This window comes from Empidonax traillii, unplaced genomic scaffold (assembly GCF_003031625.1).
Source record: "Empidonax traillii isolate 1590-97213 ecotype Southwest subspecies unplaced genomic scaffold, ASM303162v1 scaffold487:size479533, whole genome shotgun sequence".
NCBI lineage: Eukaryota > Metazoa > Chordata > Aves > Passeriformes > Tyrannidae > Empidonax > Empidonax traillii.
The window spans coordinates 408,292-432,147 of record NW_020955680.1 but is presented as its reverse complement, the minus strand read 5'-3'; the positions used below and the strand labels follow the sequence as shown (position 1 = coordinate 432,147).

The following is a 23,856-nucleotide window of genomic DNA, read 5'->3' as shown; positions in this document are numbered from 1 at the left end:
GTTTTAAAAACATCCTGACAGAGCGCTGCTGCACGGCGAGGACCTGGGTTTTGCCTCGCTCAGCTTGGTGAGATTTCGCGACTGATTTCAGGGGGACCTGATGAATCAGTGGGAGAGGAAGGATAAGTAGCACCGAGCTGTTGTTTGGAGCAGGAAGCTTGGCTTTTTGATGGGTTTGGTTTTGGGTTTTTTTCCTGATCTTTTCATCGAGGGGTTTCAAAGAAAGCACTATTGAGAATTTTGCTTTATTAGTTTATTCTTTAGTGCGGTGTATCGTCTACAGAAAGGAGTACGACGTGCTGCGAAGGTCTCCTCGACCCTCACACCCCAGCATTCAGACTTTACAAGTCAAGGAGAACTTTCTAACTCATCTAAAGCCAAGAAATCAGGGTTTTGTTGGAAGATAACTAGCTGGAGTCACACTCCCATCAGATTTAAAGCTAGCCCAGAGTGCCGGTGGCTCAGTCCCTGGCTGGGGATGACTGCCGGGCTGTAAGACCAGTCTGATCGCGGCTCCACGCCTCCATCCCGCTGAGGGCTGACCAGCCCCGACTGCCTCCCCGCTCCCACCTGGATCAGGACAGAGCGGCTCCTCCCCTGCCGCTCGCGCGCGCAGGCGACCCCGCCCCTCCGCGCCCATTGGCTGCGGGGAGGGGGCGGGCCGGCCGCGGGGGCGGGACTGCCGTCAGCTGTTCGCGGCGCGCCCGGCGGCGCCGGCCGCACTTTGGCCGTGAGGAGGCGGCGGCCGCGGCTCCCGGGACGTCCCGTCCCTGCGGGACGCCCGTCCCGATTCTCGGTGAGTGCCCAGGAAGCCCCTTCGCCACTGGGGCCGGCCGCTCTGAGCCAGGTCTCCGGTCAGCGTGGCGCCGGGGCCGGGCGCGATCGAGACAGGGAAGGGGCTTCGCCTCGGGGCAAACCCCGGGCCGGCCGGTCCTGCCCGGAGTCCTGGGCCTGCGGGGGACCGAGGAGAAGAAGGGAGCGGGCGGGCTGGGAATGAGCTCGGCTGGCACCGGGAAGGCAGCGATTTGCTGATGCAGGAGGTGGCGGAATCTCCAGGCATCGCTGCCCTTCCCGGGCCGTCTCGCCGGGCTCGGGTGTCTCGTTCCACGGCGCTGCCCGAAGGAGCTGCGTTTAGACCTCTTGGCCGGGGACACATCTGCGAGGCTGGAGCCCGGGCGGGGAGGAGTTAAAGGCGGCCGGCGGTGTCGCGGCGAGGCCGGCCAGCTTTGTTTTGGGACGCTGGCACGCACGTGTGCGCTGAGCCCTCCCTCCGCTCCCGGCCCGCCGCCTGTCAGCGCGGGCGTGCGGCCGCCCCGGCCCGCGGCGTTTGGCCGCTGGCTCGGGCGGGGAAGCGCCGTGGGTTGGACACGACGCCGGGGACCCGCGAGCCCCCGTGGCCCTGCGCCCGCCGTCGGGCAGAGCCCCGGAACCCGAGCTGTCCGGTGTCTGCGGCTCCCGGCGTGAGCTGCGTTTGGACAGGGTGCAAGGAGTTTCCGTGAGTCGTAGGGTGAGCTATCCTTCACGCTGCCTCGGCATTCTCTCTTCGGCATTTCCGAGGAGCTCTTTAAAAAAGGTCGGACTGTATTGCATGAGGTCGAGTTAAAACTTCTTGCTCTCTAAACTCTCTTTTGTGCAGTGTTTGCTCTGTGCATTTTCTTTGAGGAATGCCCGTATCCCAGCGGGGCTGACAGATGATAATCTATGACTCTTGGGGCCCGTAACTCCTTTCAGTGTACTTCTTTAAGCCATGGATGAGAACGCTATGAGCGCTGTGCCACTGCTGTCATCCAGCAGAGCTGGACCAGCTGTGGGGCTGGTACTTGTTCTCCTCTGAAGACACTTTTTTGGGAGTTGTCGCTCAGCTGAGCAAACTGCTGAGATGCAGCAACCATAGTGCCTCCAAGTTAGAGCCCTACACAAATAGTTCTTGCACTGCTCAGTCCCTTTGTCTCCTCTAGAGTACTGGTGTCCTGAGTGCTGCTCACCTGGGGGGAGATGGGAGCACCAAGGGCAGCACTGAACACATCCTTATAAAATTATTATTAATGTCTCCTTCAGGCCTGAAATTCCTCTTGCTAGTCTTCCATTCTGTTAAATGCTTCGCAAACCAGAGCAAAGGAAGAGACATGAAGAGTTGAATTTCACTGCCTTGTTTGGAACTGGGTGGAAATCCTGGAGATGGATCTCTTAGGAGTCTGTCTTCCAATTGGGTTAGATGCACAGGTAACAGTAAAGGGACTTGTGGCATTTTTGGTAATTCTGCTTCTACTTGCTTTATGTTTGCAAAGAACTCTTAAATAGTGATTTAGGGCTTATGGGGTTTTCCCCCTCCACCATATTTGTCCAGCTTTGTACTGTAACAGAGCTTAGGAGTGTTTACTGGGGCAACTACAGAAGTCCTGCTTTTAACACTGACACTAGCAATGGTTTTCTTTAGTAGTAGGGCGAACCACTGCAGTGACAGTGCACATAGGCTTGAGGGTAAGAGGGGTAATGAAGTGACTGCATTGCCAAGTTTGAGACATGTCTTAAGTGGAGCTGAGGGAAGAAATGAGAAGTTGAAAGGAAAGTTGGCTCTTACAGGGAGAAGTAATGGAGAGCTTCACAGAAATGGCCTTGCCAGCTCTTGAGTTTTGCAACCACTGGGGCTTGTTAAAAATCTGGCCTTACAGCCTTGTGATTACAAGAGCTTTTCTTCTTCAACAACCAACAGGTGGGAAAAAGTGAATGGGGTATATACCATAAAGTTCAAACACAGCAGGCCAAAGCAAAGCAGACACTAAAGAAGCTGACTGGCCACAGGCCTTTTGGAAGGACTGGGGTTGCTTTTTAAAACAATGTCTTTTCAGTTTCCATGTGCTTAAAGGTTGGGGGTTGGCTACCTACTTGTGAGCAGTTGAAGAATTAGAGCTGTCAGTGGACTGTTACATGTGTGAACTTTGTCTCTCTCTGGCCCAGCACTTGAGGACATCTGGCTTTCACCACAAAGTCACTCGCCTCTCCTGCCCCTGCAGATGGGCAGCACTGGAAGGGAGGTGTGGTAAAAATAGTTGTGTTTTATTGTTGGAGCAGAAGGCATTATCTCCTGGACAACATTCTTGTTGAGTCTTAGCTGTTTCCTCAAATGTCCCTTTATTGCAGGAGCAATGGATCGCCCCAGCTACCTGGAAGAGGACTATTCTAGCCTGGATGGGCTGGACGATGACGTGTTTCACTCTGATGACTTTGGACTTGCAGGTCAGCCTGGTGAGATGACTGCAACTGGCTTTTTCACACAGAACCAGTCCTACAGCTGCCTTCTGGGGAGGTTTCAACTATTCCCCCTCACACACTGCTGTGGTCCCGGTATCAGGCATCCTGAGCAGCAGGACAAGGCAACTCAAACACTCAGCCCGTCCTCTTCCAGTCAGGATGTTATGTTGCCTTGTGGAGTCACTGAAGAGCCACGGAGACTCTTCTATGGTAAGAGCACTCCAGTGTCACTAGCTTTGCAGCAAGGAAACTGTCCCTTTAGCACTTCCCCAATCAAGCAAGGTTTCTTTCATTAGGGCATGTTATTAAAGGACTGAAATTATTTTGCTTTGGTCCTACTCCCTCAAGAAAGACAACTTATTTTCTTACCCTTGCTTGTCCACTGCAGGAACCAGGCACTTGCTCATTGCTTCTGCTGTCTTTGATGTTCCCACTCTTTCTCTTTTTGACTTTATTCTATCACATTTTATATTACTGCTAGATGTTTAAGTGCTCACTGTACCTTGTATCCTGCAATTTGCCTACATTTTTTAACTACTACTGGTCTCATATGTATAGGAAGACTCCTAGAAGTTTTCAGTGGAAAGAGGGAAATGCAAAAAGTTAGAGCGTTTAGGCTCTTTACCAGAGTTAAAGTTGTCGAATAAATAGCATGTCCATACAGTATTTTACTAGCAACTGATGCGACACCACTCAGCTTTGTGTATCGAATTCAGCTTTAATTCAAATCGGTACCACTAAATGCGAGAAAACTGAGAAAAGTCTGGCAAAAAAGATATTGCAACCTCTAAGAGGAGACAACTTGAGGCGGAGGTCTTCTAAAACTGCAAAACTGTCATCAAAAAAAAACAAACCACAGGACTTGGCTGAACTATAAACAAGCAAAAAGAACCAAGTGTAAGATCTTGCCACTCATTTCACTATGGGAACCAACATTATATCGATTAAGCAACTCTGCTTAATCAATATAAGTCTATTTAAAAGCTGAGCAAATGTTTTACTGCATGATTATGGTACACAGTCATTGTTTGGCCTTCAGGAACTGGACTTTAACATGAGTCAAAAATTTAGGATTATGTGCAGGTCTTTCCTACATGAAGTGTGCTGAGTAGAAAAGGTAATCTTTGCACTGGACGAATGACTCTTCTGATCTCTGTTTTGTAGGGAATGCTGGTTACCGTTTACATGTCCCTCCAGCTGGCTTTGGGTTGGATCCACACCTCCAAGAGGAACCTCAGGAAGGTCAGCAGGAAGCACGTGCTGAGGTGCAGATTGCACGGAAGTTGCAGTGCATTGCCGACCAGTTCCACCGGCTCCACATACAGAGGGTAGGGTGTCTCTGGAGGGGAAGGTGGGGGTTTACCTATCCAAGAGTGGTACTCTAGAAGACTGGCTCCAGGCATCAGATGAGTGGGCTGTACTTCAAGGTAGCAGACTGCCAACAGCAATAAAATGGCAGGAGTATCCTGATAGATTTTTGCATATGACAGATTGCTGGCTCTTCCTAAAGATTGGCAGGTGGAGGGAATAGAATGTGTGGGATTCCATTTTCTGCCTGGGAAGGTAGCTATTCTGTGTTAGCTGCTGCTATTCCAGCTTTTTCAGTTCACCAGCAGTGGGGTTTATGAGGCTTTTCCAAGGGATCTCTCCCTTTTTTATTACAGCTTTTACTCTTCTTCTCCACTTTCATCACTACCAACATCTCTTCTGTGGAACAAGTGGCCATCTGTGGCTTATGTCAGCTCCTCATCTTGGAGACAACAAGAAGCCTGGAGTCTGTTCTGACACTCCTTGTTGTCTGAGAGTAGTTCTGTGTAATGCTGTAAAGTATATTTATATTGTGCTAGACTTGCTAGCAGCTCCTCTGTCAGACAGTCCTAGCTAGCATCTCAGACTTGTGAGTAACTTCCTCACAACAAAAGACAGCTGTAAGGTGCCATCAGGTCTGAAAACCGCACTCCAGGTTCTTGATTTTGTTTCCTAAAAAGAAAAATTAAAGAAAAAAAGAAACCTTGCTATTCAAAGAAACAAAGTAACCATCACCCCCAAAATCCCTGATTCTTTCTTCCTTGCCCTCCTTCCCCTGTTGAGTAGAGGTGAAATGGAAATCTCAGCCCATGCAGAGCTGGTCAGAGGTTGCAGAGGTTTGGCAGTAGGCAGCAGTTTGCCACTTCTATGCAAGCCCAACAAGGAGAGTGTGTATCTGCTTGTATTCAATACATTTTGCTGACTTCAGAGGGGGACAGAAAGTTTATCTCACTCCAAGTGAGTTGCTGCTGTGGGATCTGCTGCAGGCCTTCTCAAAGGTAAGATCTCTGTCCTGGCCAGAGAATGTGGCTTGTGGCTGAGAGAGTTTTGATCCTCTCTATGTCATCTGAGAGATAAGGGAATTGAAGAAACTGTAAAAGGAAGATTACTCTCTAGAAACGTAGATGGGGCTATGAATGTCATTTAGCAAGCTGCAGGAATAACGAATTACCACGAGATTTTTAACACGTGTTGTTTGTGGTTGAATGGGGTTTTCCCCCGGTGGCGCCTTTTGCCAGCGATAGCTGCAGACCCCACTCCCTCGCCAGGCTCTCACAGGAAAGCAAAGGTTTAACCATCTCGCCCGAGGAGCCCTGCGCTGAACTGGTGGAACTGGTTGTAACTTGACCCCTTTCATGGCGGGGGAGTGTCCATATCTGATGCTTGTGCCTTGGAAACGCGTCCAGGAGCGCCCACCCAAACCGGCCCCACTGAGGCTGCCCAAGGTCGGGCTCTTTGCTGCCCGGAGCTGCCGGTGCCCGCCCGGCCGCGCTGCCAGGGCGGGCGGCCAGCCCGGCGTGTGGGAGCCGTAGTAAACAAAGGCGTCCGGCTGCGCTGGGCGGCCCGGCCCCCGGGGCCGGCAGAGGAGGGGCTTCGCTCTTTGTTTGAACTGGAAGAGCAACAAGTTGTAAAGGGGACGGGAGCGAGGGCCTCCGGCCATTTGAATTTGAAAACAAAACATAAGGAAAACAAAACAAAACAACCCGAAAACTTAACTTGAGGACAGAGTAGTTCAGCCAGTGGTTATCCACAACCTGACCCTGGGATAGGCCTTGGCATTTGGATCTGTAAAGGGATTCTTTCTTGTTTGTCAGGAAAACTGAGTATGGAGCCACATATTGGTGTCCAAGGCACTGTTCCCTGTGGAGTGTTTTGTTGTCGTGCCCAATCCCTTCCCTCCCAGCCCTGCATGGAGGATTTCCTTTGGCTTTTGGCAGAGATCCCCTGTGCAGAAGCCCCTCTGTCCTATGTGCAATGACTTTTCCTAGCTCGTTGCTGAAGAAGCAAGCGGTCTGCCCCTGGAGACACATGAACTGGTTCACAATGTGCTGTGGTTTGGAAGGGGCAGCCTCTGAGACATGAAAAACTGGGCTGTCGTTTATCTTGCTGTGAAACTAATCCCTGATTTGGATGCCCCGTTCCAGCTTGTCTCAAACATTTGGTCAAAACCAACTTTCCAGAGTGGTGTCTTGAATCAGATTTAAAATGCCACAAAGTTAGTCACATCAGTGTGGTCTTGTGAAGTTCTGAGAGAGAGCAAGCCTGGTTTTCAACAAGCTGTGCCTCTTTTTGGAGCCTACGAAACATCTGTGAACCTGGGAAAAGAAAATGTGTGTGCCCTTTCAGTGGGAGTTAGGAAAGACTTAGCATTGGAATAGTGCATCCAGTTAGCTCAAGAGTTGCCCTCTCATGGCACTTGAGTTCTGTGAGACTCTCCAGCAGTTCAGGTACGGCCCCCATTCTCCTGCTGCAGCAGCAAGTCTGTGTTGACACAAAACTTGCTGGTTAATGTACATCTCTGGCTGAGAGAGAAACTGAGCAGGCAATAGCTGCTTAGGTTGACGTCACTGAGTTGTCATTGGACTCAGCTGCACGCATGGTCTAACCCATCCCACACTGGGAACCCTGGAGAGTCGCTGTTATCTCTTCTCTGGGCTTCTGGAGCTAAACGGTATTTATTCTGTGGTTCTTGGCTATACAAAAGATTCTTGGGTATGCATCTTGTAAGAATAAGAAAGTTTGGCTGCACCTATGCTTGCTTTTGGCACGTACACCATTTTCAGGGTTTCATTTCCTATTAATATGTTAAACAGAAAAAAGTAGTTTAAAACCTGACTTTTTCATCTTCAGAACAGTGCTAGAGCAATAACACAACATTCCCTAGAACTCTGCAGCTTTTATCTCCTTAAGATGCTGAATCTATTGTAAGAGTGGCTTGAGCAACCCTCTGTGTTCCTAAGTAGCAGAGCCTGTTACAGCTTGATGCAGTTTGCAGAATGACATGTGAAACTCATCTTTGTTTTCTTGAGTTCTTTACTACCTCTTACCTGATTGAAGCTGTGTTGCTTCTGGCAAAGTTCCCCCGTTGTACTTTTTTCACCCTGCCCCTGGAAAACAAAGCTAGAGCCAAAATGTGTTTTCTTCAGGAGAACCCAGGACCTCCCACCTCCTTCTTGGTTTGGAGCAAGTGTGCCTTTGCCTATGAACTGCTTGCTGTAGCTCAATCTGTGGCTGAGCTTAAAGACTGCACTCTGAGATTATGGAGAACAGAGCTGAGCTTAGGGGATCTGCTGTTTGGTTATCTGAGATGTGCTGCCCACACCCCACATGCCCAGGCTGTGGCAACAAGTGCTTGGGCTTTGCTTCAGGTCCTGAGCGGGTCCTGAGTGAACTTAAGTTTTCTTGCCTTGAGGAGGGGATTCAATCTGTGCTGAACCAACAGTGTATTTCATAACATGATATGCAGCTAGCTGGGATGTGAGTAAGACAATCAGGGACAGTGGCAGCAGCAGCAGCATAAAGCCACCTCAGAGGAGAACAAGGTTATACAGGGTGGGGTGGATGACACTGTATATCAGTATCACACCCCTTCAGTTTGACTTGCTCCATTGAGACACTGGAATGCTACAGCTTTTTTCCAAATAAAATAACTCTTTTTAAGCAGGCTGCAACTTTGAGGGGACTGCTTTTATTGCATCTCTTCTTCATGGAGATAAGATCACTTCACAGGGGATAAAATTGTCTCTTTAAGAGCCAAGGAGTGGTAGCCTTGAACAGTTCTGGGCTCAGGTCCAAGCAGAGCCACTGACTTGCTGTATGACCTCAGACAAGTCTCTTGACCTCCTTGTGCTTCAGTCAACCCATCTGGAAAGCTCGGTTTAAAAAAAGCTGAGCCTCAATGAGAACCAGATGCTGAATCAGAGCTGAGCTTTCTTGAGTAAATAAGTGCATTACAAACAACAACAAAGCCCCTTTCCAACACATCAGGAATCCTGCAGTTGATTTGGATATGCTGACCATGCTCAAAAAGCCTCTGTGGATCTAGCTATAGAAAACTTTGTTTCTCTGAATTCCCCAGTTGGTTCAGCAAATAATTCTTACCATCACTGCAACAGGCTTGAGCAGCCTGTGGAACACAAATGCTGGCATCCATACTGGCTGTGGGCAGACAACTAGGCATGTACCTGTTTGCCTCAAGCTAATGACAATGAAAATGTCATTTTCTCTCTGTCTCTTATGAGACTTATCAAGGTCTCCTCTGAGACACTTGTGCTTATGCAACAGGGAGCCTGTGTCTCTTTTCGGAAAGTCATTGGCATGAGAGAGTGGGCGCACGGTGTAACATGCGCATCATTTATCCCAAACTTCATCAGGCTTTTCTTCATTGTTTATTAAAGGACAACCAGGGAATTTTTAACAGTTGCTTTTTTTACACTGGAAATCTTTGCAGGAAACTGTTCTTTATGGTGACTTTATGTTTTAGGAAAAATCTTCCGAAAAGTTTCCTATTAATGTAATACAGAGACTCAGACGGTCCTGCAGCTGAGACTGTAGCACCGGCAGCTCCGTACTTTACTTGTACCTGCAGTCTCTTTGAGACTTGGGTAAGTGTTTTCATTCTTTTGTTTCCCTAGCAGGTCAGCACGTTTCAGGATCTTCCCAGCTGGCTAGTGCTTGCTGGTCCCTGCTGCTGCTGTGCACAGCAGTGGGTCACCTCTTCAGCTCCGCTTTCTGCACCTTGCCCTCAGTGCAGGACTTGAATCTCCAGCTGAGGATGCAGGAGCATGGTGAAGGAGGGAACTCCTGAAGTGAGTGAGCCTGGTTTAGAGGGCAGGGGGTAGAGTGAGTGTGAGGTTGGGAAGACTGAGATGTAAACCAAAATTCTTGCGGGCTATAGAACTGGAATCCTAGGCTTGAGGAAAGGAGGTTGCCATAGGGGGAAGAGGAATTCTTATGGTCAGTGGTGTCAGAAACTTGATATGAGGAAGTGGAGACAGATTTTTTTTTTTTTCTTAATGTTGTTAAATTTTCATTCTTTTTTTCTTTTTTTTTCTTTTCATTTTGACCAATAACAATGAAGGAAGAGGTGGGCTTGGAAGTGCACCTTCCCCTATGCATACAAATGATACAACAACCTATTGCCCCTTACCTAGCACCCGTTCTGAAATCCTGCTGCCTGTGGAGCTGATTACTTGACATTTAGGTTAACAGAAACTTGCTGGACCCTTTCACATCTGATCTGAAATCGTGTTCTTTGGTATGTTAAGAAACTGAGAAATGTACATAGTTATGCCACTGTATAAATTTATGTTTCTCCTATATCTTGAATGTTACACACAATTCTCGTTTTCTTCTTCCAAAAATGATGTGGCAGAACTGCATCTCTGAAAAGGTTCAGAGAAAGGCAAGAAGAATGATGAAACTTCCATATGAAAAAATGGGCTAGGACTGCTAAGCCTAAAAAAAGACACAAAGCAAGAGGGAAGCAACATTAAACAGAAATCAAAAGTGATGTGAAGGAGATGGATAGACCAACTTCTCCCAGTACAAGAACTAGGCAAAATAAAGTCAAGCTAGTAGGAGCCAGTTCAAAGTAAATGAGGTATTTTTTTTTTTTTTCATGCAACAGGTAGCTCTGTGGAGCTCCTTGTCAAGGCATATTGTGCATCCCAGTGCTTTATCTGGGTTCAAGGGGAATCGAGACAAGTTTATGGCCATTGAAGCAGACATTAAATAAACAGAAACCAGATCTAACTCGGGAAGTCCTAAGCTCAAACTAGTTAGATGCTGAAAGAGTATTAGGGGGAGCTATTGCGTGTACTTGCCCTCAGCTTTTCTTCAGGCAGCCTTGTAATGCTGCTGTTGGAGGCTGGGCTATGCAAACTCTTGATGCAAGTCACATACAACCACTGTGTATCAGTTAAATAAAAACCACAAAACTTTTGCATCAGCCTAATCTAGCCTTCTTCTCTATGCTTTCAGCTGACAAGAGATTTAAATATATTATGGGTTTGTTCCTGCTTAAAATAAGGGATAATGTTAAAAAGCAAAACTTCCTGCCTAGCTCTGGTAGAGGAAGTGGGCAGAGGATAAGGGAGCTGGGTGGCGGCAGGAGAGCCCTGCAAGCTCTGTGCAATGGTACACTGTGAATCCTTCACCCTGCCAGACACAGAACTGCGCTGTCTTCAGGCAGTGAGGCCACAACCTCAAAAGACCAAGATTGCCCACAATAAAGAGCACAAAATAGTCCTCCGGGACAGCACAAGTGAATTGTTTTGCAGTATTTCTAACATCAGTGCAGTGGTGTTAGTGTTCAGTGCTGTTGTTTCTCCAGTACAACCCCTGTAGTCTCCACAGGTGCTTTTGCATTTCCTCAGCTCTCAGAGCACTGTGCCGGCTGTGACAGTGGGAACGTGCTTTGCACTTGTAGCAGTGTGACAGCTGAGAAATTATTTTTCAATTAAGAAATAATTGCAGTAATACCCCAGTTCTTTTTTAGTCTGGGAGACTAGAAAATGCAGGTTAAAACTTGATTGAGATCGTGTAAAGATTGCTCATTGGAACCCAGTTGTTCTGCCTCCAGTCCTCTGCTTAGGTTGGTTGATCTTATTAAGATAGTGCCAACTCCGAGGGGGATGATGAGATGTTTGGACTGATTATTTATGGTGAGGAGTGTGTGTTTGTATTTTACTCAATTAAATTTTATGGTGGAAAGGCAGGAAAGCAAGTGCCCGAGTGCAGAGTCCTCCTTTGTTTCAAGCCATTGAGGAGGAATGTCCCGCCAGCCTTTTATAGTCTCCGTTTTTCTTTTTGTTTGTTTGTTTGTTTGTTTCTCCTCGGTAGCTACCCTTGCCAATTCCAAAGGACCGGACCACAGCAGAAAAAATAGTGATCAAGAAATAAAAGTCGTGAGGCAACTCCTGTTAACCCCAGTTAGGTTTGCCCTGGTGCAGGGCAGACCTGAGGGGGTGCTGGCCCCGGGCTGCAGCCCCACCGAGGGGAGCGAGGAGGAGCGGGCGGTGCGTGCGAGGGCTCGGCCGGGCCGTGTTTGCGCTCGGCGGCTGTGTTTATATCGCTGGCTAAATTTAGCCTCTGAGTCATCGCCGCTGCTGACGAGAGGCTGCGCTGCCCGCAGGCTCCAGCCCTGCACCTGCCCTCCCGCCGCCTCCCCGCGCAGCCGGGCGGCCCCGCGCCCCCTTCCTTCCCAGCCCCCCCCCGCGTCAGGATATTTTTCCTGTAAAAACTTTTAAAGTGTTATTTTAACCAAACCCCGAGGCAGACTTTAATCACTAGGGGGGGTCTCCGCAGCACTGAACGGTTTTGGGAGCACCTCCCTTCTGCTGGCGAGGAAACGGATGCCAAACACAGGTCAGTGGGTCCCTCGGCCCGCGCAGGGCAGGGACGGAGGCGGTGGGCTGTGGAACAGCTCTGCCCCATCACATGCAGGCTGAGTCAACCAACCCGCCCGCCCTCGCTACTGCCGGCCGTCGCTGGGGGGTGTGAGGTGTCCTCTCCTGGGCATCTCTTCCAGCACCCTCACCCCTCCCACCCCCAGAGCATAGGGGCGAATCCCCCCGGACCTCGTACCACAGGTAGAAAGCGGTATCAGGTGCGGCTCTGTGGAAATGCAGGACCCCTATTTACGGCATTTGTGGAAAATAAACCAGCGTCGTCCACCCCCCCCCCCGGGGGAGGGGCAGGAGGAGAAGGCCGGGGGCCTGGGAACGCGGTGGCCGATGGTTGCCCTTCCCAGGTTGCCGTCAGCTGGCTGTTACCATGGCGGCTGTCTGCTTCCCCTTCCTGCCCGCTCCGGAGAGGAAGGCGCGAGTGGCTGCATGTTTGTTTTTGAACTACAAGAAAGTTGAGAAAGGGCTCACCTGCGCAGCTGTGCCGGCAGCGCGTTCGGGGCAACACCCGTCGCCGTTTGCTGCTCAGACCCAGCGCCTCAGCTGGAGTTCATGCTGCCCCTCGAGCTTGGGCTGGGCAGCCCATACATGAGTTCTGGTGGTCTCCTGCACCCCATATCCCTTCTGCTGCACCTGGTCCTCTATATCCTCTCTCCATAAACAGACGTGCTGCTTATCTTGATGCAAAGCCTGATGGAAGCTCATGAGAAAGGAAGCAGTACTTGAGATGACACCACCTTCTACCACAGATTTAGTCCCGTGTAAGAGCTCTTGCAAGCCAGAAGGATGCAGATCCCCAAGGAAGATCTCTCATCCTCCTCTTTGTGCCACCACAAAAAATCATGCCCCTCAGCTGCCCTTTCATTTTTTTTCCTCTGTTACTGTCTCTTTTTTTTTTTCCCCTGTTACTTTTACACATGCATTATTAGGAATCACAGCTGGAAAGATTTGTATTTCACTTCATTGGCCTGCATTTCTCGCTCCAGTGGGGGACACCTTCTTTAACCTCCGTTGCCTTGGGGACTGTGACTTTTTAGTCTTTCTAAGCTAAAGCATATTTTGTGGTAGCACAATATGCCTCCAGCCACCTGGCAGCCAAAACGGCCTTCAGAGATTAGTCAGCAACTGCTCCCAGTGTGCAAGTATTTTTGTATTCAGTGAATAAATAAAATCCCGACAACTTGTTGCTAATACTTGTATTAGTCATTAAAGGAAGAATGATGTTTTTATGTACACACGTGCAATTATTCTTCTTTTGCTCTAATAGTGCCATTATGGCCATATTAATCCGTCTAGTTAAGATGGAATCAGAATATGACCCTTAACTATCTGGAAGCTATGAAGCAAAGTCAGTAGCTGCCTGTGAGATCAAGAGGGTAGACAGGTACCCTGCTGTATATGTGATAAAAATGTACCAGACCCACATACAACATGCGTAAATGATGAACATATTTTTTACTTTTTTAAGTAGGGATATTAATGGCACATATGTATCAGGTGGAAAAGTAAATCTTATCTTTAAACACTTTTGCTCACGGATGCACTGAGCACAGAGTGTCAGAGGGACAGCATTTTCTTCGGAGTGCATTACCTGTCCTGATCTTCCCTTGATCACTGCCTGCAAGGGCTCAGTAGGAGTGAAAAGGTTTTGATGTCTGGGTGCTATTTGACAGATACAGATCAGTATGCTTACAGTGTGGAAGCTGTATTAGGAGTTAATTAGGGGGAGGGAATAAATGTCGGGTATATCGTGTCCTTCTTTCATGTGCTTCCAGTAAAAGTCTTGCATGTTTTTTTTGTGCATGTTTACCAGTATTCTGGCTTTTGGTTCAGCACAGTTCATGGAATAGGCTTCACTAATGTACTGTTGCTGCAGAGGACACTTTTCCTGTAAAATGGCCTTTCCTTGTGACTCATTGAAGCATTCATGTTAACGCTTCAGACAGACGGTCTCTTAAGGATATCCCCTTTAAAAAGCAGCAGCTGCAATAGGAAATGGTTTTATGTGTTTCCAGCTTTGTGTTGACTTACTGTATTCACAAGTCTAGTCTTCTTTAGTTACAGTTAGTAAAGAGGGCAAAAAGGGCTTTTTTCCTTCTTGGGAAGGGAGCCACAAATGGGTCATTTTGTTGCCACATGGAGGTGACAAACTGTTCGTCCCTGATACTTTTGTGCAGCAGTGACTCTGAGGACTGAATTATTTTGATAAGGGATAAATTGGCATAGTGAAGCTTAGGGAAATTATACACCAGTGTTGCAATAGTTATGAGTCTTAAAAAAATGTCTTGAAACATATCACCTATGAAAAAAAAAAGATACTAAATTCATGGAGTCACTCTTCTGGGTTTTCTGTCCTTCCTGGTAGCTAACTTATACCACACCAAAAATCCCTCAGTCTTGAAATATTTGAGAGCATTAGTCTTGGCAGAGGCATATCTGGGGAAAAGATACAGAAACTTGTGAAATGGACATTTTTTATTTCTTTCCATAAATCGTTTACTGCAAAAAACATCTGCCATTTCCATTTTGTGTGTCTTGTCCCATACTGATTTAGTACCATGGAAAGCAGATCACCCCAGAAGTGAAGCCATAACTCTAAACCCCATTAGCTAGGCTTCCTGCTGAAGCAAGTAGTCCCATCTTGCTCCTCTTCACAAGCCACCTTTCTGTTGTCCTGACACAAGCATCGGCTTGGCTACATGATGCCATGGATCAGATAGATTAGGATGACCTGTTCAGTAGTAAAGGCAACTTATTTATCAGATTATTTCTGGCCCTGATCATTGCCTGGCTCTAGTTCACTTTCCTGAACTGCTGTAAGGAGAGGACAGTGCGAGTGGGCTGCTTCAGTGGGCCAGTGAAAGTGTGGGGGGGATTACAGTACCATGGAAGAAAATGCTGGCTGAACACAGACCCAGGGAAATTTAAGCAAGCCATAGATCTAGGAATAAAACCTGGAAAGCTGCCCTCAATCTAGTCCTTTATTTTTTCACTTTAAAACAAAATTAATGGTGTCAAAGTCCTTCAAAAAGTTATTTGAGATGTTATGCTTATAAGCAGGGGAAAACAAGGGTAAAGTATTTCCTATTCTGCTTTTGCATGGAAATCTCCTTCAGTGTCTTAAACAAATATGGGAAACACTTTTAAGTAGAAAAGGACAAAAATGCTGTAAAGAAAAGTGGCTTCAAGAGGCAGTGAAATAATCACATAGCACATGAAGTATAAAACATATTAGCGTTTTTCTCGGTATTTATCATACCACATCCCATTGATTATCCTTCAGGTCTGTGATCTGTCTAAAAGTACAGCTCTAAAACTCTTATTTACCAGATAAAACCAAAACCCAACACCTTCCTCCAAAAGCTCCTCCCCTTCAAAAAAATGGGAAGAGTATGATTGCAGTCGTTCCATTGTGTTTTCCAGAACATGGCCTCCTTTACCTATCACAGCAAAGAGCAAGTAATCCTTTTCTTCTGAGGTGATGACGAATTTGGAGGAGACAGATTATTTGGAAAACTGTTATGGTGTGAGAAGCACAAAGCAGCCTCCTACATGAAGTAGGACATTAAATGGGAGTTCTTACATGTGTTTGTCCTCAACAGTGTGGAATAGTTGACGTTGTACATGCCAGATCAGCACTGCTCTTGTCTGCCTCCAAATCACCCCACTTCATAAAATTCCATGAGAGCTTTCATTAAAGAGGGCCCACTAGTGAAGCTGAGATATATTTCAAGTTTAGGATTTCTCTACCAATTTTTAAACATCCTTTTGCATTTCCCTTAGTAAGTCTCTATAAGACACTTCTCTCGGCTGCCAATAGAATAGAATAATCTGACAAAGCAGATTGTGTTCAGAGCATCTGTAGTGTGTTTGTGCACTGTGCTCTCCTAGCTTGGTTCCCTACTTGTGGAAACTGCAGAAGACAACTTTGTGCTTGCATGCCACTTCACTGTCATCCTACCCCAAGGAGCAGTCTGCCTTAGCTGTAATAGCTTGATAAAAACAGGGTGTCTAGATGCAATGGGGACACTGTGGTTCCATGTGCATGTTTGAGCAGGGAGCGTGGCTGTATGGAGGAGTGTGGCTGTATGGAGGAGGACGAGAAGAATCTCTGGACTTTGATGAGGAAGGACAAACGTGGTCAAACTGAGATATGAGTAACAAAACAGAAAACATCTTGCGTTTGGAGATCAAGTTGTTTTTTTTTTTTTTTTTTTAACTTAGCCCTAGGGGATAGTTTATAAAAGATTGTTTTCACTTTTAAACCTAGAAATGCCTGGGCAATCAGAACTGATTGAACTCAGGGCTGGTTGCTTTGCAAGAAATGATAACAGGCTCTAGAGCCACTGTCTGTGGGTTATGCTCTAAACACAGTGCTGTTGAAATGTATGATGGGATCTGTGTAAACTCTTCTAAATCCATTTCTTCTACATCCACTGTTTAGTCTTGACAGTAAGAATAATGACCCACTGCTAAGATGCGAGATGAATACAGGTTTTCTGAAGCCTGTTTTGTGTGTACTTGTGATTTACGTGGCACAGATCTACTCATGCTGAAATACAAACATAACTTAATGACTGTCTGGGAGAGTTTTGAAGAACTGACACATCTCCAATACACCAACACCAGTTTCAACTCTTTCTTATTTGTGATTATCTTGTTGCTTAAAATGGGAGGGGAAAATTCTCTAAATGATATTAGGTACAGATAAGACAGACAGCAGCTCTTTTAATGAAGGCCTTCCGACTCAGAGTAAAAAGGTGCGCCCACGTAGAGTTCTTACACTTTTATATCTTTTACTAATTATCATATCTAATGGGGACATCCAATCATAAGACCCCTTTTGCCCTGGTAACACCCTCAGAACTGCCCCACAGGTGTCCCTCCAAGGGTCTTGAGCCTTCTATCTTGTCTACCATATCTCTTGTTATTTCAGTCCAGGTGCGTGTCCCAACTGAATGTTCTTGCTAATAATCTATTGCCTTGAAAAGACAGTTAAAAGAAAGTTATACTGAAGCTTCAGGAATATGACACACAAACTGTGAGAAAGTAATGGTCTAAAGTTAAAGAAAACTAAAGCTACATTAAAACCTACAAAAAGCTAAAAATCTTAAAATTCTAAGGCATCAATTTAAAAAATGCCTTGCAACTGTGTTGTTCTGCCCTGTTGGGCTAATCTGAGATGAAACATCTTGTTCATATAATGTGCTTCAGTGCTCTTTTATGAACTTCTCTATACTGAGACTAGGTTGTTGGAAGCCAGTCTTCTGTTTCCTCATCTGCTGGGGACTGGGGAGGGGGGAGAGGGGGCGGAGATTTGGGCTGGTTTGTTTTGTTTTCCAGAAATTATCATGTCTGCTTAGCAAATATGGAATTCTGGATGAGAAAATGAAGACTGACTTCTAACAGAGGGTTGGTTATTGAGGTGAAATAGTATCCCAGGCTGGGCAATGTAAAGAGAAACCCACCTGTTTATATGAGATGCCATTAAAGTGCAGGAAGGTGGGGGTATAATCGAGGCCACTTTTGCAGGGGTTATTACGTACAACAAAAGGAGGAGCAGTGTCCTTGTCCCAAAGCTGCATTATATAGTCTGGTGTCCCCCTGAAACTCAACTCCCATGTTTCTTCCTTGACAATGGGACCTGAAATAACCTCTTGGTTTTGGGTTTTAGTGTGTTTTCAAGTATGTTCTTGCTTAAGGTTTAATTGGCTCCAGTCAGTAGGAAAGGGCTCCAAGGCTGATTATTTATGGCTTACTGTCAAAAGTGGCTATAAAAAGGGCAGTATTATCTTGGAGATGCTGGGAAGGAAAATGTGGTGGGGGGAGGGTGGGGAGTGTGTGTGTGCACGAATGTGTTTTCTTGTACTAGATGAAATCAGAGTTTTGCTGTCTCAGCAGTGTGGTTTAAATTGAAGATTAACCCTTTGACCTTCACGGTGTCAAATCACTTACAGATGGATCACCAGTTATATTTTTTCTTTTTTTTTTACTTTCGGGGTGAAGGGGGGCTTTTTTTTTTTTTTAAAAAAAAAAAAAAGGTTGTTTGTTCATGCAGCTGGGGCTTTTGAAAGGCTCAGAAGCCAATCTGATTAAAAACAGCACTTGGCTAAACTCTGCAAAATCCTACAAGCAAAAAAAAAGTTTAATCCTCTTGTGCACAATGCATAAAGGGTCTGCTCTTTTCTTTTTGTAATGTTAGAGCTACAATTATTTCTGGAGAACTTATCATTTCCCTCTCTCCCCTCATCCTTTGCTGCACCCCCTTGTTATGCTGATGGGATTAAAGTGTCTGCTCTTGAAAAGTGTAACTGAGTTGTTATTGGAAAAGAGAAGTGGTATGTTGCAATTTTAGAAATATAAATAACCTTGCTCCAACTGTTCTTCTCTACAGCATCAGCAGAACAGAAATCAAGTGTGGTGGCAGCTTTTTCTCTTCCTACACAACTTGGCCTTGAACGCGGAGGCGAACAGGAACCACGCTGGGCAGAGGTGAGCTTTGCCCGCCTGTTTCAGGCCACATCCAGTCTGCAGGGAGCACTGAACAAACACTGGTTCGGGGGCGAGACATTGCACACCGCCGGCCGGATGTGAGGACTCTGATTTTCTGATACTCGTCTTCAAGTTTGGGTGTTTTTGTGGACTGTTCTTTGCCGCTGCCTGCCCTGCGAGGCAGGGAGCTCTTGTCCAACACTGTCAAAGGAAAGCCAGAATGTGGGTGTGTTTGGTAAAGCTTGCTGCTGGTTCCCCGCACCGGTGACCTCTGTGCAAGGGAGGCTTCCTCTGCCCTGTGTATTAGGTGATGGTAGAGTGCTGGAGTGTCATTTTGGCTGCTAGTTAAAAATGATGCTAGTTAAAAATGATGCCTGGGATTGGTGACTTAATGTACTTTGGGTATCTTCCACAGCAGAGATGCTCAATTCTTCCACATTTTTAGCAATGAAAAGCATTCAAGTAGCTTAAATCCATTGGGTTACTTGTTTTCTTCATTGGTTACTGTTTATTTCATTGCACCCTCCGTGAGAGAAAATCACAAAGAAATCTGACCTCTTCAGATTGGGCACCAGTTGCAGTTCTCTCACATGAAATTGTTCTTTGTTACTGCCATCAATAGAGAAAAGTGTTTTAAGTAGAACAGTCTTAAAATTAAACCTTCCTGGAGTTGCTGTTGATGAGTAGTTTCTGCCACTGTTAGCTTCCGGTTCAGTGTTCTCAGTGCCCATGAGCCAGCATGAAGCCAAAAACCATGCAATATGACACAAGTGTCATTCTTCTACAATGCTAATGTATGTGTTTTTACTAGTTTTATGATGGGTGATTATTTTGTTTTGTCTTTCTTTTCTTTTACTATAATGTGGTTGATCAGGAAGGCTTAGATCCCAGGCATCCAATGGTTTTGCTTCAGGATTTGACAGGGAAATTAATTAGCATCTAGTCTGATATGTACACTGTACAAGCAGTCTGTCCATTACTCTACTATGCAGTGTTTGGAGGCTGCTGTAGGCATATATTGACTAGCAGCAGTAATATTGCTTCAAGGGAGATCTTCTAGCAGTTCCCAGTTTGTATGCACTCAGAAGTTTGTCCATATGGCTGACACTATTGAACCAGCACAGGGAAATTAACCTACCAAAAGGAAGTAGCCTTAAATATTGATAGCTACTTTTCTGTAGCCTTAAATATATTTAGTTCACAAACCCAGTGACAACTAGGGTAAAACACAAACAGAAAAGCAATACAGATTTTATCTTTTTTTGGACCATTTCCATATTGCCACTGCACCTTGTTGTAGGTCTCAGATGATACAAGCAGTGTGAGGCAGAGCTGTCCAGAGAATGGCTCTTCAGTTGTGTTACAGATGTTGACTGCAGGTGTTGAGAAATTCTTCTGCTCTTGGTCCACTCTGAAAAATAAGCATTACTGTATGGAAGAGTAGTTTACTTGCACATATGCTTTCCTTCTCCACCCCTCTCTGCATATTCTTCTCTAATTCATGCTTTCTCTGGTAGCTGTGTAATCTCATCATTGCACTGTAGTGTCTGGTAACAGTTTGCTCAACAGAGTTAAATTTTGACCTTCTCCCTCTCTCCCAGCCCTATTCTCTTGATTTTTATCCTGCTCTACTGTGACAAAATGTACTTTAGCTCCCTGAAAGAGGTCCCTAAGCGTTTTTCACTTTCATATACTCACAGGCACTCTCTTTCAACGTAAGGAGAGTTTATGTGAGAAAAACTTTTTTTTTTCTCCTTTTATGTTATATTTCTAGCTAGAGCTAGAGTAATATGTTTGTCCATGATGGTTAATAATTCATGTAAATGAATCTCAAGTAATATTTTGTGGGGTGGGATTTATGGAGAGGGAGGGTGGGAGGGTTTTTTAGCAGGAGGGATTGTTTTTGGTTTTGTGTTGTTTCTTTAAGCATGTGCACTACAGAGTTACCCGGAGTGATCTAAGTGATCACTGTTGCTGACTTTGCTGCAGCGGTGTGGAAGCCACTCTCTGCCTGTGTTGACAGAGACGAGGCTTTCCATACCTTGCTTTGCACAGTCTGCTTGATGTAAACGCTGGTCATTGGAGAAAGAGGACTTAAATGGTGGGGAAAGCCCGAGGGGTAGTGCAAGCACAGACTGAACTGGGGACCCCTGAGGAGCTGAATGTTAAGCAGATGACTCTTAAGTGAGAAGCTCTTTAAGATGCAGAAGTGCAGAGGCTCAGGAAGCAATGCAGCAATGCTGCCTCCCTGCATGGCATGCTCTAGGATGTGATGGCAACCATTTTCCCACTCGTTGCCAGGACTCCTTTATCAGGAACAGTCAGTGCTACATCATAACAGCCCTGCCAACTATGAAAAATTCAGCAACTGCTTCTGACACTTAAAAACCATTGTGAGCTTTCCCCTTCCTGTCTGCCTTGACTTGATGGCCAAACAGGCCAAGAAGGCCTGTCTTCTGGATGAGTAAGCTGGAAAGATAGGCCTGGTACTGGTGCTTTCTGTTGTTGTGACCCAACCAGTTTATCTAAGGGAAGACTCTTCTTAACATGGAGAAACAAGTACCTGAAATGGTTCCTCAGTCAGGCTGCCTGCTTCAATGGAGTCATTTGGCTCAGGGAAAGATAGGTCTTTGCCAGTCCATATTTCCCATTGCAACAACAGACTTATCAAAATTGGTCATGCCAGGGTCTCAAGTTAAAATCTACTTGAATGACAATACTTCATTGGAGACATGGAGCTAATGCTAGACAAAGGCCGACTTCCTGCAATATGCGTGTTGGTGACTGGTGCCAGAGATTTACAACCACTGATAATATATTTTAATTATATTTCGTATCTGCATATCTTGGAGAAAGGAAATACGCTCTGTCAACCCAAAAGTCTTACTTTGCTTCGTGTAGATTTGGAGGGGCAGGCTGGTTATTTAGATATGGAAAAGCAGCTGCTTCGTACTTACAGGCTCACCTACTTGGGAAAATAGTGGGAAGATTTCACACATTAAAAAATACATGGATGCACAGCACCCATGTATGTGTCACCCATTTTATGTTACTAAGGTCTCTTGAGCACCCACTGAGGAGATCTTGCCTGCAGAGTAGCTATTGCAGTGTGGCCATGGACATATGTTGATTATTTGGAGAAACAGTTCCAAAGAACATAGTTTAAATCCTGTTGGTGAATGATTATGCTCAGGTTTTTAGGTATTAGTTTGTTTTGGTGAAAAGAACGGGACACTGTTTCTCTCTGTGCTGTAAAACTACAGTCTAACAGTTTAGAAAGAAGAGCTGGATCTTTCTTCTAGAACATATGCCTATTTCAATGAGCAGTTCTTAAGAAAAGCTTGACCTGCTGTTGATGGTACCGGCAGCCTTGAAATATCTTGCTTCCCTTCCCCAGATCTCCAGAATGGCTTCAGACCTCACTTCTATTTCCTTGAGGTGTCCTGTTCTTCCTATCCCTTCCCAACTGCCCACCCTTTTGAATATCATGTAGCCTGCCCATCCCGGGATCCTGCAAGCCTGGTGCTAGTAGGGAATAGTTAGCTTTAGTTTTGTTTCCTGCAGTTCTTGAAAGCTGAGCCAGTAATCACAAAGTGACTGCCCAGGGATAGCTGCAAACTGCTGCAAATAGGATACAACAAAGGCAGGGGAGAGGATGAAATTGCATGGAAAGGGTTGCTGATGGATCTGTGTAGGGCTGCAACCTTTTCTCAAGGTGCTGATAATCCCTGGTAGCACTGAATTCCTGCATAACTGATCACATGTCTCAATTTAAATAGCTGGTTGTTATTAAATATTTGTTGGCTAAGCTCTAGTTTGAGGAGTCCTGAAAGAAACATCCTTATCAGCCTTTGTTTTGGAGCTGTGTATCAACAAGAGAATAGAGGCAAGGAACCCAATCTTTCTTGATGTAGAAAGGGTGATTGCAAAGGCATCTTTCTTTCTACTGGCTGTTTACTTTGTCCTCTCAAGCCTGGATATGGGCAGTGTGTGCATGTGAGGTTACTGCAGTGCTGGAGTTGCTCCATGGCAGTCACTGGAGCTGTACCTAAGGTGGAACTTCATTCGATGTGGCACTTGGCACTCTTTTGGGAAACAGCAGATTCTGACCATTAGTAGATTAGGTAGAAAGATTGCTTTTCTTTAAAGAAAAAGCAAAATTACTTGAGGCAGTTATTGCAAGGTGGTCCTGTCAACTCTGCAATTAATTCCATCCTTCCACTGCTGGTCCTGTCCCATATCTCTGCTGAACTTGTGGGAATGGTGAGACTGTGACATGCTGAATGGTGTGCTATGTAAAGGGAAAAATAGAGAAAGCACTCAGTATATGTGCTAGAATCAAAGTAGAATGCGGATTTGTGGAGGTCTTGCCTTGTTTTGCCAGCAGTATTTACTGCGGGATTGTAAGTAAAAGAACCATGGAATGCCCGTTCATATTCATGGGAGCTCTGCACATGAACCAAGCATTATTGAGTATTAGCATAATTTGACTACAAAGGTTTTAATAATGTCTTTCAAAAGAGTCCGTTTTTCAAACTGGCATTTGTGATCATTTGCAAAAATGCCTACCTGTTGCCTTTCTTTTAGCAAGAAGAAATACCTCAAGGAATTGATAAAAGGTCCTAGGACAATCTTTTACAGTTCCTAAAGACTTCAGTGGTCTCTGTTTCTTTGGTTTGCATGTGTTCACACAGGTGTTACACAGCTCAGTTCTTCTCCACCAGGAAAAGCAGAAAAGACCAAACACATCAAATGCACTGGAATGTAATTGTGTGTGTGCGCGCATGTGTGTGGGTGTGTGTTCTTGAACTGAATGCAGTCTGACATCCCCTACCCCTTCTTTCTTCCACGTGCCTCACCTTCCCCCTTAGCCACAGAAAGGAGGGTCTCTTCCTGTGAATCCCATGCTGGAAGTTGGTTTCTGGGAAGCAAAACCTAATGTCTGTGGGCTGTTTTTTAAAAGCCATGTTTCAGTTCTGTCTTCAGACTCTGTGCTGCCTTTGGGGAATGAAGGGGTGGGAAGGGTAGATTCTTAAACTGTTTTTAAAATCTATTATGGAAATTTTGCATGTATAAAGTTATTCTTAAATCTAAAGGAGTCTCCCCAGTTTGTGGACACAGCTCCAGGAGAGCATCATCACAGATTCCTCAACTCAGTTTTTGATCAGACTATTGTGAAAGAAGTATTTGAAAAAATGGGGAGAGACCAGTGCAATGGAAAGACAACATTGTCAGGATCTCCTTAAATACATGTCAGAAGTTAGGCTTGTAAAAGGGAAATTTCAAAACAACACGAGGGATTTGTATGTTTGTTTCCACTGTGTGCATTTGAAAATCCTACCACTAAATTTGAATTTGGGTATGTAGATGTTGGGTATTTTTTCGGTTAAATTAATTA

General features: G+C 45.7%; 1 protein-coding gene across 4 annotated transcripts in view; it reads left to right on the top strand.

The window, feature by feature from the left end:
* The first annotated feature begins 722 nt into the window (after positions 1–722).
* BMF (Bcl2 modifying factor) overlaps positions 723–23,856 on the top strand; it is a 26,183-nt gene continuing 3,049 nt past the window's right edge. Inside the window, exons 1-6 of one of the 4 annotated variants that reach the window (XR_003572604.1) lie at positions 723–796; positions 2,059–2,223; positions 3,142–3,462; positions 4,417–4,580; positions 9,044–9,164; positions 9,641–10,808. Coding sequence is in view for 3 of the 4 variants with exons in the window: in XM_027896199.1 (XP_027752000.1) it covers positions 3,147–3,462; positions 4,417–4,580; positions 18,361–18,458 (578 nt within the window). In the remaining variant the exon portion in view is untranslated. The other 3 variants (XM_027896199.1, XM_027896201.1, XM_027896200.1) reach the window with 3 other exon arrangements.